The 17,144-nt window shown below is 38.0% G+C and overlaps 1 protein-coding gene across 2 annotated transcripts in view; it reads left to right on the forward strand.

Annotated features, from left to right (window-relative positions):
* Window positions 1–17,144, forward strand: part of SETD3 (SET domain containing 3, actin N3(tau)-histidine methyltransferase) — a 60,791-nt gene that overhangs the window by 5,514 nt on the left and 38,133 nt on the right. The window contains exon 1 of one of the 2 annotated variants that reach the window (XM_021549714.3): window positions 1,992–2,046. The exons of the other annotated variant lie outside the window; for it this stretch is intronic. Within the exon in view, the coding sequence (XP_021405389.2) occupies window positions 2,006–2,046 (41 nt within the window). The 5' untranslated portion in view covers window positions 1,992–2,005. Of the gene's footprint in view, window positions 1–1,991; window positions 2,047–17,144 lie in introns of those variants that run through there. 2 annotated transcript variants of the gene reach the window in all.

Consider the following 17,144-nt stretch of genomic DNA (forward strand, 5'->3'; position numbering starts at 1 on the left):
GGTGACTGAGCACAGTTTAGAGACTGAGTCTCCATTCTCCATTCTTGGTGGCACTGCCTGAGTAGGGGAGGTTGAGCAAGTCAGTCTCCAATGGTCCCTTTCAGTGCGAGATCTATTTTTTTAAAGTTTGTTTAAATGTTTGTGTTCCTGATCCTATTTCACTAAAGATCCATCAGATCTCAGGACCTAGGATTCCTGAAGGCAAGTCTTGTCATTGAAGAAGACAAGCAGTGCCGGTCTTCTTTTCTGTGTCCTTTGTCATCAGGTTCCCCAGTGCTATTCCAGTCAGGCTCACAACCTTGCCTTGTCTTGTCTTCCTGTAGCTCCTGATGCACCTGTGGAAGCTGTTCTTACTATCCTTGTACTTTGTCCCTTGCCAGCTTCAACTCAAATGGGCTTTAGCTTTCCTGTCCCCACCCTTGCATGCTCAAACAATACCTTGATTTTTGCTGAGTAAGCTGGCCATGCTTTCATCTCTACTGTTTCTTTGAGTTTTGTCAGGAGTGTCTTGTTCATTGATGCAGACTTAACATCCTGCATGTAGAGATGAAGCATTCCTGAACTTGGAGGAAGTGATGGTTGAATGTCTCACCTCTTAAGAGCTTTGTAATGATGGAGTAGTAGCAGAATAGTTTTATTTCCATCCTGCAGTTTTCAATTGTGTACTCTTAGAAGAAGTGAAAATAGTAGGCCACCAGAGATGCCTGTTAACAAACAGCAAGTTACCCTTGTGCAGCAAATCTCTAGTTCCAGGCAGCTATATAAGATTCATTTTAACATTCAAGGTTACTTGTTTTTTTCCCTAAATACAACAGAATATAATTTATCATTTTCAAAAGTAGAAGGTGTTGGGCATGTAGATGTTTTTGTTACATTTTTGATACCTACTGTACAGACAGCATTTCAAGGTTTGTTAAAATGGTTCTGCTTTACTGCATTGGTAGTCACTATTCCTTATTCTGGTCTTAACATTTGTTTTTCCAGACTTTCACTGGCCTATGATGAATTGTCACCAATATACTCTTCCATTCTTTTGATAGAATGGGATAGAGGTTGATATCAGTGTTCATAAAGTTGGTTTTCTTGCTTCTTCAAAACCAGTAATAAAATGTTCAGATCTTCCAGTCTTAGCTGGTTTTCCCTGCATCTATTTACAGGTTTATTTATTCAGTTTTGTCAATTGAACCCTTGATACAAAAACCTTTTTTTATTGCATCTGCACAGTTGCTTGTTGAATAGGTTACTCAGAAATAGCTACTGGCCTGTATCTAAAAGCCTGTGACCCATTTGTGCAGGGTTTAGTTTTTTTGCATAAACAAAACCGACTTTTCAAAATAGGCTCACAGTCTTCTGGGCCAGTCTCCACTGTGTTATACAGGCTCTGGCTTCTGGGTGGTCTGTGAGCTTCAGGTGGCATGGTTAGAGCTGCTGGGATTCAGGAAACTGGTGACTGACACATTTCATCAGTCTTGCTGTGGAACTTCAACTCTAACCTCTAAACCAGCAGCCATTCTATAACTACCACTGCTCACTTTGGAGGGTAACTGCACTGCCTGTCTTTGGGTATTCCTGGTGTGTCTTGATGTCATTTATATATATATATATATATAGATATGTGTGTGTGTGTATACATATATATATATGTGTACATATATATGTATCAATGGTCTTGCAACTGGATAATCCTTTCTTTGGAAACTGCCTTTTTCAAATGAAGTGATCTTAGCACGAAGCTGAGCTGTGTATGGATTAATTTCTTTGCTTAAGGAACTTTGTGTGCTGGGATAGTATTTTTAGACTTGCAGAAAGTTTTAAGGGTTGGCTGGTGAAGAAAGAAATGGCTGGTTACTTTGGATGACCACCTACAATGTGTAATCTTCCCCTTTGCTAAGCAGAGTTGCATTGATAGCATATTAATATATTAACTCTGCTTAAAATAGAGAAGCATCCATTCCCTGTGGCGTATGTTGCACCTGATTCTGTCAGTCAAGAGCAAGTAAAATGGATGTTGTCAGACCAATTTGAGAAGCTCTGTGTGCTGATACAGTGAGTACACTAATAGAACTGTAAAACTTAGAGTTGCAGAAAATGACTGTTGGCTTTTCATGTGGTTGTCAGATTCAGATTGTATCTATTCGCTGCCTCTATTTCCAAAAGTCAGCATTCAAGCAGTTATTTGTTCCCAGCTGATGCTTGAGAACAGTGAGCTCTGTAAGGGCTCATGAAATGACAATTTTTGCATTTGTCAATGGCCTATTTGAAAATAGAATTCCTGTTTTCAAGACAATGACAGATAATATTATGATTTCCTTCTGTCACTGTAGGATGCCTGGCTTCTACAGACTGTTTTGCTGGCTTACTGAGTCTCTGAATTCATGCTTGAATATTAAAAAAAAATCTGTCCTGTTGCACTTTGAGTTTGGGCATTTAGAAGAAAAAAATGAATAGACTAATAAAAAAAATTGCTTGCTGTATTCTGTGATGTCTGAGAGTTGGTCTCTAAGTTGTTTGAAGGTATAGAGTTTCATATAGTGATATGAACAGCCAAAAACTTTGCAAATTCTAGTAAACAGTGATTGCAGTCTTAAAGGCATGTTGTATGCCTAGTTTGAAAGTGGGAAGGAGTGTAATTATGCTGGTTTTATTTGTCATACTGGGGTTTTACTGGAGCACTCCAAGACAGCAAAATTCTCTGCAATTCTGAGGAATATTTTACCTTCTGTAAAGATAAAGTTGTGTCTTTTCCAGAAAACTCTCAAATGACAGATCAGGTTAATAACAAAAAGCTGGTTTGAGCACATTTCTGCAGACTTCTGTCCTGACCCTATATGATGTGTTGGCCTAAGGCCTAGGGCATGACCGGTCTAGTTTTGGAAAGTCCTGCTTCTCCCAGAATGCATTTTTTTTCTGGTGGAGAATGATTCATCAGTGTCACCTGCAGCAAGATATCAGGTGCAGCTTTGCTACAATAGCCATGGTGTTTGTATTCAGTTCTGTCCTTTATGCCTCTCAGTTTCTTGGTCTGAGTAGAAGTCATCTCTATCAATTTACAAATTTGCCTGACTTGTAGATAATGGTTCTATTTGTGGTAGCAGGAAACTCAGTTACAAGAACTGGGAATCATAACACTGACAGCCAGTCTTGTCTGGAGTCATGCTGCTGTTTTTTCCCTTCTTTGAGATTATATTCAGTAGGAGCAAATGTTCTTCTGGGCTGATGGATATAAGTATCCATCAGCCTTTATGTGGTCCTTTATGGCTGAAGGAGACCCGGTGGTGTTGCTGGTGGGGGACATGGGGCTGTGGCTGTGACAGCAGACCCTGAGGCTGCTGCTTGCACTGGATTCTTGCTGCAGCACAGGAAGCCATGCAGGTCTCAGATGAGATGGGAGGCGTGGGGTCTGCAGGGGCCTGGAACTGTTGAAGATCCAAACTGCTGGAATCTGGCACAAGTGGATTATCTTTGCTGTCTGTGCAGAAATGAGATAGGCCCAGGAAACTAGGAAGGAAGATACTTAGAAATAAAAACATTCAAATCTTGGTTTGGATGGGTCAGAGGCAAGACAAGCTTGGGCTTCCTAGAGATTTGTAGAAAGACTACAGAAATATTTTCAGCTCTTTATCTGAACATTTTGAAATACTGTTTGTAGGGTCTGGTCAGCCCTACTCTGTGATTCAGTGTATGCTGGGGGTCAGAGTGATAGGTTGAGGAATTGACATGGGGTGTGCACCAAATTAAGATGGGTCAGGAAAACATTCTTAGCAGACATGTTAACAGTTTATTAGTGTACTAGAGGCAGTTACCTTGTGAAAACATGCTGGTCAATCTTTCTGCCTTAATACAGAGAGGATATCTTTGTCCAGAAAGTTATATAGCCTTCCTAGATATTTTAGAACTGGAGTGGGCAATGTACTTACTCTGTAATGTGTGTGCTGAAACAAATGTTTAAAATATTTCTTCTTTGGCTTATGTTGTCACCTGCAAGCATACCAGAAAAACAAGTGCATCTTAGCAGTTCTCCTATCATTCTTCTAAATAGTGAGGATTAACATTCTGAGAAGATTATGGCAGTTTACAGAACCTTGTAGTCTATATACATTCTGTTTATTACTTTATCAAACATCTGAAAGCTCAGGGATGAAGCTAGGTAACACTTAATACTGCTGTGTCTTTCTTGTTCCTTAGAGCCCAGTAAATGTGTATGTTAAAAGCTTCTTTATTTCAAACCACTGCAGAGTTTGAGTAAACACGGAAGAGACTGTAAGGTCTCAAGTTGCCAACTATGAATGCCAGAAGGTATGAAGGGGCTTGAAAGAATATGCTGCTTCATTTTCAAGGTCTAGTATAAAAAGCTTAGAAAACTGCCAGTGTTTTACCTGAAACTTCTAGACACCTTCTGGAAAAATCACCATTTTAACCACTAGCTAGGGAGTGGGCTTAAGGCAAATGGGTTTGGAAGACTTTCTGACAGTTGTTAAGCCCTCAGTTACATCACTTATCAGGCATTCATAGCAGAAACTTCTTACATTTTTTTCAATGTGCATAGCTCTTAAATATTGTCAGAAGTTCCTCACTCAACTGTCAAATAGTACTCTTCTGGGATTTAGAAATGCAGAGTGCTTGGTCTGCACTGGGTGGTTTGAGGACACTAAAATTGCAGTGAATTGAAGTGTAATCATAACTGGGCTTGAGGGCTGTGATCTCTTCTGTAAGGGTTTGCCAGAAAAAAAAGCAGCTCTTTTATAAATGTAAAATGGTAAAATGTTTTTCCCAAGCTATTAAGGAGCATCCCTGGAGTATTTCTTATCAATTGCATTGCAGTAAATCTGTACATGCTCCAGTTTATACATTGGCAACCATTGTACAACCTTGCTGTATGACAAAGCACTCAACTCTCCTCAAGCTTCACATGGAATGAATGACAGTAATGCTCATTCATTATTTCTACAAATGAGCAGTGATAGATTTTTATATGTGTTCAATGAGCTGATGTTGCCCTGAATCCAGAGCAGGGAGGCAGGCCAGGTGTACACTCTGTGTGGGTAAAAGAGCAGCACATTCTCATGGAGCTGGAGTGCCACTCTTAACTTTTTGCCTTCATGCAACCATGATCTTATATCAACTTTTTCTGTCAGGTGTCTTTCAGATGTGTACAAGGCACACAGTATAATTTAACAGCAAACCCATTAACTGCCATAACTATTCCCACATCTTGGAAACATACACCAATACCCAATGGAATTCTCCAAACTTGTCTTTTCATTGTTTGTAGTAGTTTCTGCTGTGGTTCCTGGCTGCAGCCTGGAAGCCCTGGGAATTCAATAAACATTTCTGGACCATGTTTTGTTTCTTGTGGTCTGATAGTATCCTGGTCAGGGTGAAGTGCCATCAGTACCACCTCTGACTATATCTTTAAGGAATTCATCTGTTCCAGAAGCTTGATGGAACAGCTGCTCTTCATACTCTTAGCTGGAAAAAAATACAGCAGTTACTTTAGAACTGCTTAGAATCCCTTCTTTAAGGACAGGGTATTACAGGAAGCAATGTGAAACTGTAGCTGAATTCAGAAATTTATGATTTCAAGCACAGTTTAATTGGGCACGCTGGGTAGTGTCAATTCAGTGTCCAAATATAGATACTTAAGTAGTTTTTTGTTTCCAGCAGCAGTATTGAAACACTCAGCCAATTTAAGTTGGTACAAGACATGAATGTATAATGAAACTCCTATTGAGGGCAAAAATTGAGTGTGTTGCCACATAGCCTAGAACAAGTCTTAAAGCTTATGAAACTTGTTTTCTGCTCTGGATGTCCTCTTTCCTTCCTCCCTTTCATTAGAGTGATTTGCAAGAGGTTTTTTGTACCCATATTGGAAGGATTCTGTGGGTAGTAATTTCTTTTCAGTAGAATGCAGGTGGCATATGTGATGTATGGTTACATCTGCATATACCTGGCTGCTTGGAGGGGTAACTTCCACATGAGAACTAGTTACATGAGAAGGGTGCCAGGACCATGGCCATCCCTTCATAGGATGTGCTGCCTATGCCAAGACTGGAGATGTGGTTTGTCAGTATGATGGCCCTGTGTAATTATCTCATTGGAAGGGAGCAGTGTAGGAGGCAATAGTAAATCACACTGGAGTTGCAGTAGGTGTAGAAAGCAGAGGGTAGGCAAAGGTGTTAAAGCAAAAACTAAGCTGAACTGAGAGGAGAATTTTTCAGTGCATAGCAATAATTGTGGGCCCAATTGCTACTAGGTTGCTTGAGGGCAATCCACTTATGTGGAATTATTGTTGCAATTAAACAGTAGTCCTTGGCATTAAGTGTCTTCAGCTTTAAATCTCTTCCTTAGAGACAATCCAGTTAATTGGAATATATGTTATTGCCTAGTTATGTGTTATTTATGCTATTGACTATAATGCAATTAAAAAAGGACTTTAAAAAAATTTACACAGTGATACCCAAGAATTTATTTTGCATTTCAGCTAGGCTCTTTTCCTTCTGCTCTAGCAGTTACTTGACGCAGGTCACAGTAAATATGTAGTGATATGTATCAATATGCATCAGTCTTTTCTGTGCATTCTAGAGAATTTGAAAAAAAGTGAATGGTATACACACGCACATTTCTTTTTTTCAGTAACACAAATGGAGGAATGGATTAAATTTTTATGACTAATTCTTTCCCCCATTTGTAGAGGTGCTGCCTCTTTTTTGGCGGTTGAAATTACTATGATTCTTAGTAACCAAGACAAAGCTATGTGAAATGTACATTTTGGGTTAAAAAACATTTACATGGAAATATATACTTAGCATTATTCTAAAGTCCTAATTGCATGCAAGGCCTTGCCAAAATTTCAAAGCACATCAGCTGTCTTGAACTGGGGCAGAACTTGTATTTCTTAGCTGTTCACTCTGGAGCAATGTATTGAGTGTTACAGTGTTTTGTTGCACCTCTATTAACATAGTATTGCTTAATTTTATCTTGTGCCTTCATAGGTATCAATGTAACTAATTTTTTCTACTTTTGCAAAGTAGTCTGACTAAGCAAAATACAGGAAATGGTGATGGCAGGTCCTAGTTTTTGATCTCATTAGTCATCATTTATATTAAGATTTCCGTGAAGACACATGGTAAATGTGCCAGGATGGCCAAGGAGTTGCTGTCTGAAATGACATACTGAAGTGGTTTTTAGCCTTGGCACATTGCAATGGCAAGTAGGACAGGTTGTGTTAAGCCATCACAGGATCTAGTTTTGAAAATAGAGTAATATTTAGATCTTTACACAGCCATGTAAGTACAGCAAAGGTAGCACACTAGTTCATGTCTTAGCATATGAATACTTTTACTTAATCATTGTGTAGTATATATGTGCACAGGATAACAGGTAAAACCAAAGTAACTTTCTGTGACATACTGGCTAATAAATATTTTGGTCCATATCAACATTTCTGTATTTATGGTTTTGCCATTTGGGAAGTTTTCTTACGTGAGCACTGGGTGGCTATATCTAGACAACAACTAATCTTACTTGTTTTGTAGACTAAACTTTTTCAAAGTTTCTTTTATATGTTGAGGGGGGTGTTTCTTCTGGGATTACACTGCCATAGCAAACATCTCTTCCAGGACAAAACATGTAAGCAGTTTTCTTACAAACAATCAAAAAATTTACATCTGGCTTTATTGAAGCATGTGTCACACATGTGACTGTCTTATGCCTTAGTAAACAGCCCATGGGAAGTAAAAAGATGGTCTAGCTGAAAAACAGATGCTTTGCAAGAACTGGATTTTTCTGCATAAGTACAAAAGCAAAAATGTTATCTAACAATTTTTTTTGTTGTTGTTTACTTGGTTTATGTTAACTGTTTTTAAAACAATGGCATACATATACTGTAATGTACTCAAATCCATCCTATAGGAAGAGAAAACATTCCTTTGGAAGCATTAACAATAGGGGCATACATTTCTAATAATTTTTTTGCCAGTAAATTCTTTTCATTAGCAAAGGCTAGAGAGATATTTTATGCATCAGTCTTTATTTTGTCCCCTTTGGGGGGAAAATTTATTCTTAATCGGTTGCATTTATTTAGATGATTGTACTGTTCATATGGTACTGTGTCTACTTTAGAGAGCAGCAAAGTGTGGTAGATTCCTCAAAGAAAAGGAATGCTTGTGAGAAGCAAGTATCCCAGAGAGCAGACAGAGGTAAATGGTACCTATCTCCTGAAGGGAATAAAATCCATCTGCTAAGTGAGAAAGATGAGAAAAGGTATGGGAAGGAAATAACTTAATCAAAAGACATGAGGCTTTCAAAGACTTTTTCTCAGGAAGACTGTTCTTGTTAAGAAGTAATGGTGACAACCTATTTAATTTGCTTTACCTGAGTGACAGAATGTTCAGAGTCCTATTGCAAATCGATCATGTGGTTAAATCAGGTCTTTGAAAAGAAAATAAAAGTGAGTTTGTGTATGAAGTAGGAGAAGCTGCCCTGGGTAATTTCACAGGCCTCCTGAAGAAGGGAAGCTTACTGCATTGCAGCTTGGGCTACAAGAAGTAGCATGGACATATTGGAGAAAATCCCTCTGTCCTGCTTTTCCTGTAGGTCTCTAAGTAGCCTGCTCTTGATTGCTGACACTGTTACTTTTCCTCTGGTAGAAGACAGGATGAGGGGAGAAGAAAAATAAAGGAGAATATAGTAATGATTAAAACTATAAACTTTACAAAGAAACAGACAAGGGCAACTTCTTGCTATTTCTCCAGGAGATGGTGGATGCTGTTCAGTGCAGTCCTTTGTAGAAGGGAAGATATGAGGGACTGTAATAAGTGTTTTTTAATCAAGATTGTGGAGGAAGACCTGTGGCTTTGGGTAGTCTTGAATCCAGGAAGCAGACACTAGAAAGGGAGGGGGCAATGGTAAACAGAACCTCATAAGATGGAATTGGAAAAAAACTGCAGCGTGTAACCAATATAAGTGTGTTCCAGGATCTCTCCCTGCAGTACATGAGTATCTGGAGCTGTGGGTTGCTGCTGGAGGTGGCTTTCTTGACTTGATGTTCAAATGAAAAGCCTAAGCTGCTGGCCTATATTTTATACAGAATAGAGTGTTCAGATCAACTAGCAAGAAGGAGCTGCATTTGAGGGGTGCAAGTTGTTTTGGGAGAGCAGAAGATCCTAGGGCACTCTTTGTTAGTTGTGTTGTGCATTGGACTGATTCTAAGTACAGCATCTTGCATGAGGAGCACATGTATCAAAGCTGGCTCTTCAAGGAAATTGTGTGGGTTATGGTTGAGGGAAACATAAATTCACATTGTATTTTAAGTGGAATGCAGTCATAAGTGGAAAAAATATGTATGCTTCTATTATTAATCTTATTAGTGCTTTCTTTAGGTCATTTTTATCAGTGTCATCATCAGTGTTACAGAAATACTTCAGATGCTGTTTAAAAAAAAAAAGAAAAGGCTCCCTTGTTATTATTCCACTATACAATCACAGAAGGTCCAAAAGAGCTTGCAACTTAAGCAGAAGAACTGAGACATGCTGGAGAAAGAAAATATACAGACAGTGAATTGCAATTACATTTGTATTTAGAACAGCTTTTGGGACAAGTTTGTAGAGGAAGTGGAAGAAAAAAGAAAAGGCGGTCATAGCAGAGGAGAATTAATAGTAAGAAGAGAAGGGGTGGAGTATATCAAAGAAGAAAGAGCTGGGGGAAAGGGATTGAATCAGTAACTAATTAGTCATTTATTTAGTGGGAACATTTAGATTAATACCTTAGGAGTGATGAGAATGTTAATGTGGTTTCCAAGTGACATGATGTAGGTGGTTTTCAGAAGAAAACATAGCGTTCATTGTAAATGTATAAGCTGAATTTTTCTTAAAGATCACAGATCTCTTACTCCACCCACACTGTTCTTACACTTCTTGATATCATCTATTTGCTATGAAATGTATTTATCTTTTTAGCCACAGTCATAAGATTTAAGTTTAGGAGAAAAAAAACAAACTTCAGTGGAACCAAAAGATCACATTCTGCGTAAAACTGGTCATATCAAGTGTAAAATTGTGTTCTACATACAAATTGGAGAGCTCCTGTCACTTGCCTATAAGCATTAAGCTCGTCCTTTAAGACCCTTGCTTCTTAACATATGTTGATGTAAGAGATGATACACTTCCCTCTCTGAAGCAGGGAGGAAGAGGACTTTGGCTAGGCAGTCAAACTAGAAAAAGAAAATGAAAGCCTCATTTTTGTGCATCCCACTCATCTGTCCTTCCTTTTGATGCAGGCAAGGAACATATCCCACCACCACCTAAAATACTCACCTCTCCTTGCTCTTTGCATGGCTTGAGAATTCCCTTATCTCCTCCTTGTCTGCCCTTGTTTACCCGTATGTATCCTTCTAATACAGATTCTAGATCTGCACCCCTCTGCCATCTGGCCCATGTGTGCCAAGTAGATGCATGGAGTGGTAACTGTTATATAATAATGAGAACATGATGCAATTAGTATCTGCAAGGATCTGAATTAAAGAAGATGCAATGTTAAAATACTGCATTGAGTCCTTGAAGCAAAGTTAAACTTGGAGAGATGACTCTTGCTGTGGGAATTACTAACTTGGTTGGTATTGTAAAACTCTGGCAAATTATTGGGTAGCTGGTTTACTGCTCTGTAAAGTAAAAAGTAAAAGCTGAAGCTATTCCAAGTCCTGGAGGAGATGAGGAGGGTGACGGAGCACTGCAGGGATTTCAAAGCCACTGGAAAAGAAAGCATCATGTCGGTTAAATTTTTAAAATCCAGCACAGTTAAAAATTAACATAGTGTTTACTTAGCACAATTATCATATTCACAGTTTTGCAACAAAGGTTGCAAATTTGTATTTTTACCCAGTTAAAGAGAGGGAGAGGTAGGTGTCTTTATAGTACTCAATGATAGATATTTTAATTTTTTTTCCTATCAAACCTGACTGCAGTGATATGTAGCACTGCAGTGAACTGGGGGGGTTTGTTAATGTTTAAATGGAAGTTTCTTACTGACCTGTTATTTGGAAAGATCTGTGTTTTATCATGCAAGCTTGGCATTGCTTCCATAAGGAAATGTGGTCCTGTGATGAAGTCAAATTATCTAATACCAGAAGTATTAGGTTTCTTAAATGCTAAAGCAGTCATGGTTATTTTTTAAATAAAACAACAAAAATGCATTCACTTAGTGGCAGTTCTTTAGTGTGTGTAAGGTTTTGTGTGGACATATCATGGTTACCTTATAAAGCTGTTAGGTAAACATGCTCACTTTTTAAAGCTGTAAGTCAAAAGGAAGCATATTTTACAGCTCATTAAAATACTATTTTTGTGTGTGGTGTGGAAACCAGTTCAAAGTCTGACCGAAGACAACTGCTCTTTGATAGCAGTATTAGAGAGGGAGATGGATCCATTTACACCCCTCACTGCCAGTTTTGGCATGATTCTCTTTGTCAAGCCAGCTGATACACTATATTTGGAAGTGTGGCTGTGTTCTTTATTACTAAGCTTATTCATCATTGCTGTCAGTGTACTTGCTCTTTGGAGAATGCTTTCAGGAATTTTCAGCGACGTTCATTTGAAGGAAAACATGGCATAGTACTTAAAAGCTATTCACCAGAATACAACCAGAAAGCCAAACTGAAAAAAAAAAAATCCAAATTGCTTTTCCACTGAAATGTGTGCTTCTTCTTCAGCCATCCATAAAGTTTGTGGTTCATCTGAAGGATTTTTTGTTTTGTTTCTCCCCATGTTGTGCTGCTATATTTTATATATATTTTTTTTTTTATATGAATTTATTGCTTTTTCTGTTGTCGTGCAGGTACTGGCAAACACCTCTTTTTTTCATTGCTGTGTCAAAAAGAGGGTTCATACTTTCTTTCTAAACAATAGTTTTAGTCACTTGCAGGAAATAAGACCCTTTTTGTCTGAAATTTTATTTAAAATTAAAAATATGCTGGTTTTCTTTTTCCCTGGAGTTACAAATATTTCGTGGAATTCTAGAATTTTTTTTTTAATTGAAATTTAACTCTAAAATCTGTTTCATTAACTGAATTACAAAGGTAGTTTTCCAAAGGAAGCACGCTTGCTTTCTCCATATTAGGTCTCCCACTATCATTATAAGCCATCATTTGCTGGTTAAATACAGCAGAGCACTCCTTAACTAAACTTTTTTCCCAAACATGAAATTGGATGAAGTGTTCTGTTAGATTTCAGAAGTTTTGAAAAAACATTCATAATCTATTTTTAAATTATTTATTTTATAAGATATAATGTGTGACTTTTTAATGCTACAGACTTCACAGCGCTGGTATTTGGAATTCATTTTCTAGACAGATACGTATAGCAGCAAATCCTTTCAAATTATGGCTCTTGCTAAACAATACAGCTGTCAAATGTGTTAGGCTTAAATAGTTATATCTGTTTCATGTAACTGAACAGTGAATGAAGATGAGTGTGTAGGAAGTAGAAACCCATTTTTCTGATTGGGAGTTGGATCCAAAAGTACAGTTTTGATCAAGGTAGCTGATTCCCTAAAAGGAAAGACTTCCTTAACCAGATATCCCAAGATATCAGTCTTATGTTTTTCTTGTTTTGTTTTTGTTTTTTGTTTTTTTTTTTTTTTTTTATAAATGTGAGACAGACTGGCTGATTTAATCATGCATGCAGAATATTTTCTCTGTAGAAATTCTGATGGCTAAGAAGCGATAGTTAGACAGGATGCATGTATCAAACAGAGCAGAGATACTTGGGGAGCTTATTTCATATTCATATACTGGTAGCAGTGTACTGAAAAAAATGCATTTCTGATTATGGTGCCATCAATCTTATGAGTTGTGTTCAATGAACTTGTTTTTTTCGATGGTATGTTTGCTGTGTGTTATTTGAACATAAGTAGTAGCTGAGACATCTCATATTAGCCTTGAATTTCTTAGTTGTATAGACCAGATTTCAGCTAGATTTCTGGTTTTGGCCTCTGAAACAATATTCACCTAGGGTGGTAATATAAATACAAAGCATTGTTCAAATTTTACTTTTCCTCATATTGGGAAGCTGAAGTTCGCATCCTGTGAAATCAGCTTTATCCCTTATCTTTAGGCAATATTTCTTGTCAATACTTTCATTGGAATAATGGATTCTTACTATTAATGTGTTTCATACAGGGAAAAATTCAAAAATTAATGCTGACTGTGTACCATATTTGAACAGCTTCATGTGTTGCTGTATTATTTTTCTGAATCCATGGTGGCATTTTCATATCTCCATTTATAATATGTGCACAGTTTTCTTTGTTTTTTTTTTTCTTCTCATAAATTTACTGATGGGTGTTTATATTTCAAGCAGATTATTCCTCTCAATACAACTTAAAAAAAATAATGGAATAATGAAAAGAAAAAAGCATGCAGTATATTGGTAGTGGTGTATAGAGAACATTTGCTGAGATTGTTTTTCCCCAATTTATTGATCAGTTAACTTGCTTCATGCTTGGAAATGAGAAAATAAAATCCTTCAAAATTATTTCATTTTTTCACCCTGCATATCTTAATACTTGTAAGTATCTTGGTATAAACTATAGCTCATACTTTATAACTTTTATAATGAAATATATGAGGTGTGAGTGCTTTAATTTTCTGATGATTCTAAAGATGCAGGGACTTTTGCTTAGAGGGAATGTAGAAAACATTCCTATGAATCAATACAGAACTGCATTGTTCTTGCTTTTAAGATTTTGGACTCCATCTACACTTCTGCTATTGGATCCATTACAGATGCATCTGAATTTATTTTTCTTAAGAGCAGAAGAGTCAAAAATAAATGTAGCAGGATGGCATACATGAGAGTGGAACATGTAATAGGTGATGTGCAAATAAAGTCTTTGTCAAGGATGTACTATCAGAAAACTGCTTGGGGGGGGGGGGTAAAGAAAAAAAAAAAACAGATGGAAAGACTGTATAATAGGAAGACCATGAAAATAAACTCTTAAGTTAATTTTTTCTTGATATTGTGATTCTTTATCCTTGTCTCACACTACATTATGGCAGGTTGACCTTTTATATTGATCCTATGTCCAATGAGTACTATTATAAATTCAACATGGATTGCATAGTGAGCATTACTGCCCTCTTCATCTGTGCTGAAAAATATTAGGAAATCTCATATCAAATGTAACTGTTTGTGGTAGAACAACACCTTTCCGCGGGGATGTCCAGTCTTCATTCACAAACATCAAGAGACATGATCAGACAGTGGTTCTTACATTGAATCTGTGGGATCTCTCCTTACCAGCTGCATTTTATGGATTTTACTGTGCAGTGTGTTGTAAGCTAAAGCTGCTATGGCTGTGATGATCTTGATGACTTGGGCAGATATTTGAAACCTTTGAGATGTCTGAAGTTGTGGACATAACTGTCTCTTTTCCATCTCACTGCAAAGTAACTGGGCATTGAATCTTTTATGCTGTCCAGGAAGATGTTATTTGCTGTATAGACTACTTATAGATGTGAAGACTTCAGTTGCAATAACGTGGAATTGCAGGGAAAAAAAGTAGATCTGGAGATCGAGAGGCTCTATTTTCTGCTTTAGCTTCAAAGTTAAATCAGGTTGCTTAGGCGCTTGCCAAGTCAAATTTTTAAATTCTCCAAGGTTGCTTGGAGATGCTGTTAAATCTCCATCCTGTTCAGTGCTCAACCATCCTCAGGTTGAGGAGTTTCCTTATGTTTATGTGGAATTTCCTTTGAGGCATTGTGTGTCTGTTGCCTGTTGAGTTTTTGCTGTGTTTTCTGAGAAGAATCTGCCTTCACCTGTTGTATAATTCCCTCTCACATAGATGAAGGCAGTAGTGGACTCCTTTTCATCTCCAGACTGAACAAACGATGTCTTTCATCTTATGTTTTAGCCCTTTTAGTGGCCTTCCTCTGGATGTGCTTCAGTTTGCCAGTACCTCCTACTCTGTGTGGCCCAAAGCTGCAGCACTGGACATGTGGCCTCACCACTGCAAGCAGAGGGGAATAATTGCTTCTCTTGACTTGCTGTTTATGTTTTTGCTTATGCAGGTCAAACTGGTTAGTTTTCACTGGTTTATGGGTGCTGGCTTTTGCTGTCTCTTCGAGTCTCCAAATCCTTTTCTTCAGAGCTGCTGCTGTTCCAGTCTGCAGTTATGATACTGTATATGATCTTGGCCTTTGCAAATGCAGGATACTTTGTCTTTGTATAACTTAACAAAGTCACTTCTGGCTTCTTCCTCCAGTTAGTTGAGATCCTGATCTTTCTGAATGCTGATCCTGGCCTTCAACATGATGGCTGCTTTTCCTATTTTATATTGTGTGTAAATGTGCTGAGGATCTAGTAAATGTCCTAGCATACAAATCTGGTGATATTGGCCAGAATTGTCTACTGAGAAATACTGCACCTAATAAGTTGGCATAAAGGATTATGGACCAAAACTCTTTGAACTTCACAATTCAAGGAATTTTTTTTGCCCACCTATTCAGTCTATGTGTCCTTAGTTTGACAACTGGGGTGCTATGGAAGATAGTGTTAAAAACCTTTCATAAGTCAAAGCACTGACAATCACCAGTTCTCCCTGGTCCATGAAGCCGCTTACTCTTCTGTGCTTAAGACACACAGGGTTTGCCTTTAGAAGTCTGTTTTCTGATCCCAGTCACATTTATGTCCATTGTGCCTGGAAATAACTTCCTTTTAGAGCTCATTCTACATTTTGTACAGCAAATGATGTGAGACTCACTATTTTCTAGTTCTCTGGATCCTTTACTCTCTCCTGCCTTCACCTTGCCTTTCAGTTGGGTTTTATTTGTTTGACTTTAAGTTATCAGTTTCCTGTCATGAGCAATTACCATGACTTTTCAAAGATGGTAGCCAGCAGACTTCCAAAGACATCAGCTAGCTTTTCAGTACTTTGGATGTTTCTTATCTGATCCTACATACTTTTGTAGGTCCAGCTTACCTAGATAGCTTTTGGATTTGGTAGCTCTTCTCCCTCAAATTTTGCTACTAAATGCAGAAACATGGTAAACCTGATAGTAGCCCTTGCTGGTAAAGACCACGGCCAAAGTGCTGGGTGTCTCAACTTTTTCTGTACCTTTCATCACTAGGTAGTTTCCTGATTTAGCAGCTGAATTTCACTTTGCCCAGAGTGTCTTCTGCTCATGGTAAAAGCTTTTCCTCTTGCCTTTCCCATTCATCCTCGATATCCACTCCAAACAAGCTTTGGCCTCCCTCTTTCATCCTCTGCTTACCCAGACAATGCATCTATATTCTCCTCCAGTTGCCTGTTCCCAGTTCCACTTTACCTATGTTTCTGTTTCTCTGTCAGTGAGGAATCCTGTGTGCAGTCAGCTGGCCTGCTGTGCCTGCTGATTTTCTTTCATGTTGGGATGGCTTGTTTGGTGCTCAGAGAAGAGAGTCCAGGAAGATGACTGGCTGTCATGGACACATTTGTAGCCTCCCAGGTCATTCTGCTTACCATTCCCTGAGGAAGTCCTAGCTCTGTCTACTGCAGTGAATCCAGGGTCTTTAGTCTGCTTTTTTCCTTCCTTTCTTTTCTCAAGACTTATACTACAGTTTCACAATTACTGCATCCAAGGCAGTTGGCTGTCTCATGCATAAGCAGTTCTTCCTTATCCATGAGTACCAGATCCTGTACAACCCCTCCTCTAGAAGCCTGTTCAGTGCCAGCATCAGAAATTGCATGTGAGAAATTCCCTGGATATTTCACACCTTACTACACTGCTGTTCCAGGAGGTGTTGTGTGATTTAAGTCCTGCATGAGAACAAAGGGCACTGAATATTGGAATACCAGCCTAAGATGATGTTCCATTTACTTTGGGAACTGAAAATAAGTTTTCTTTAACTAGTAGCCTTGAATCAGAAGAAGCTGCAGCAAACATATACAGATGGTATTTTGATTTTATTTTGAAATGGATTACTTAATTTTCAATTCATTTTGAATTACTATGTTACATAGTCAAAATACTAATTCAGCTGCTATTGGCCATGCAGCTGATGAGATAAAATAACCTGGTTTTCTATAGCCTGAATACTTTGGAATCCATAATATTTGTTCACAACTAATGAATTTGCATGTGATTAGAATAATTTTTCTTTTTGTCTCTAAGATTC

The sequence above is a fragment of the Lonchura striata genome, chromosome 6, assembly GCF_046129695.1.
Source record: "Lonchura striata isolate bLonStr1 chromosome 6, bLonStr1.mat, whole genome shotgun sequence".
In the NCBI taxonomy this organism is placed as follows: domain Eukaryota; kingdom Metazoa; phylum Chordata; class Aves; order Passeriformes; family Estrildidae; genus Lonchura; species Lonchura striata.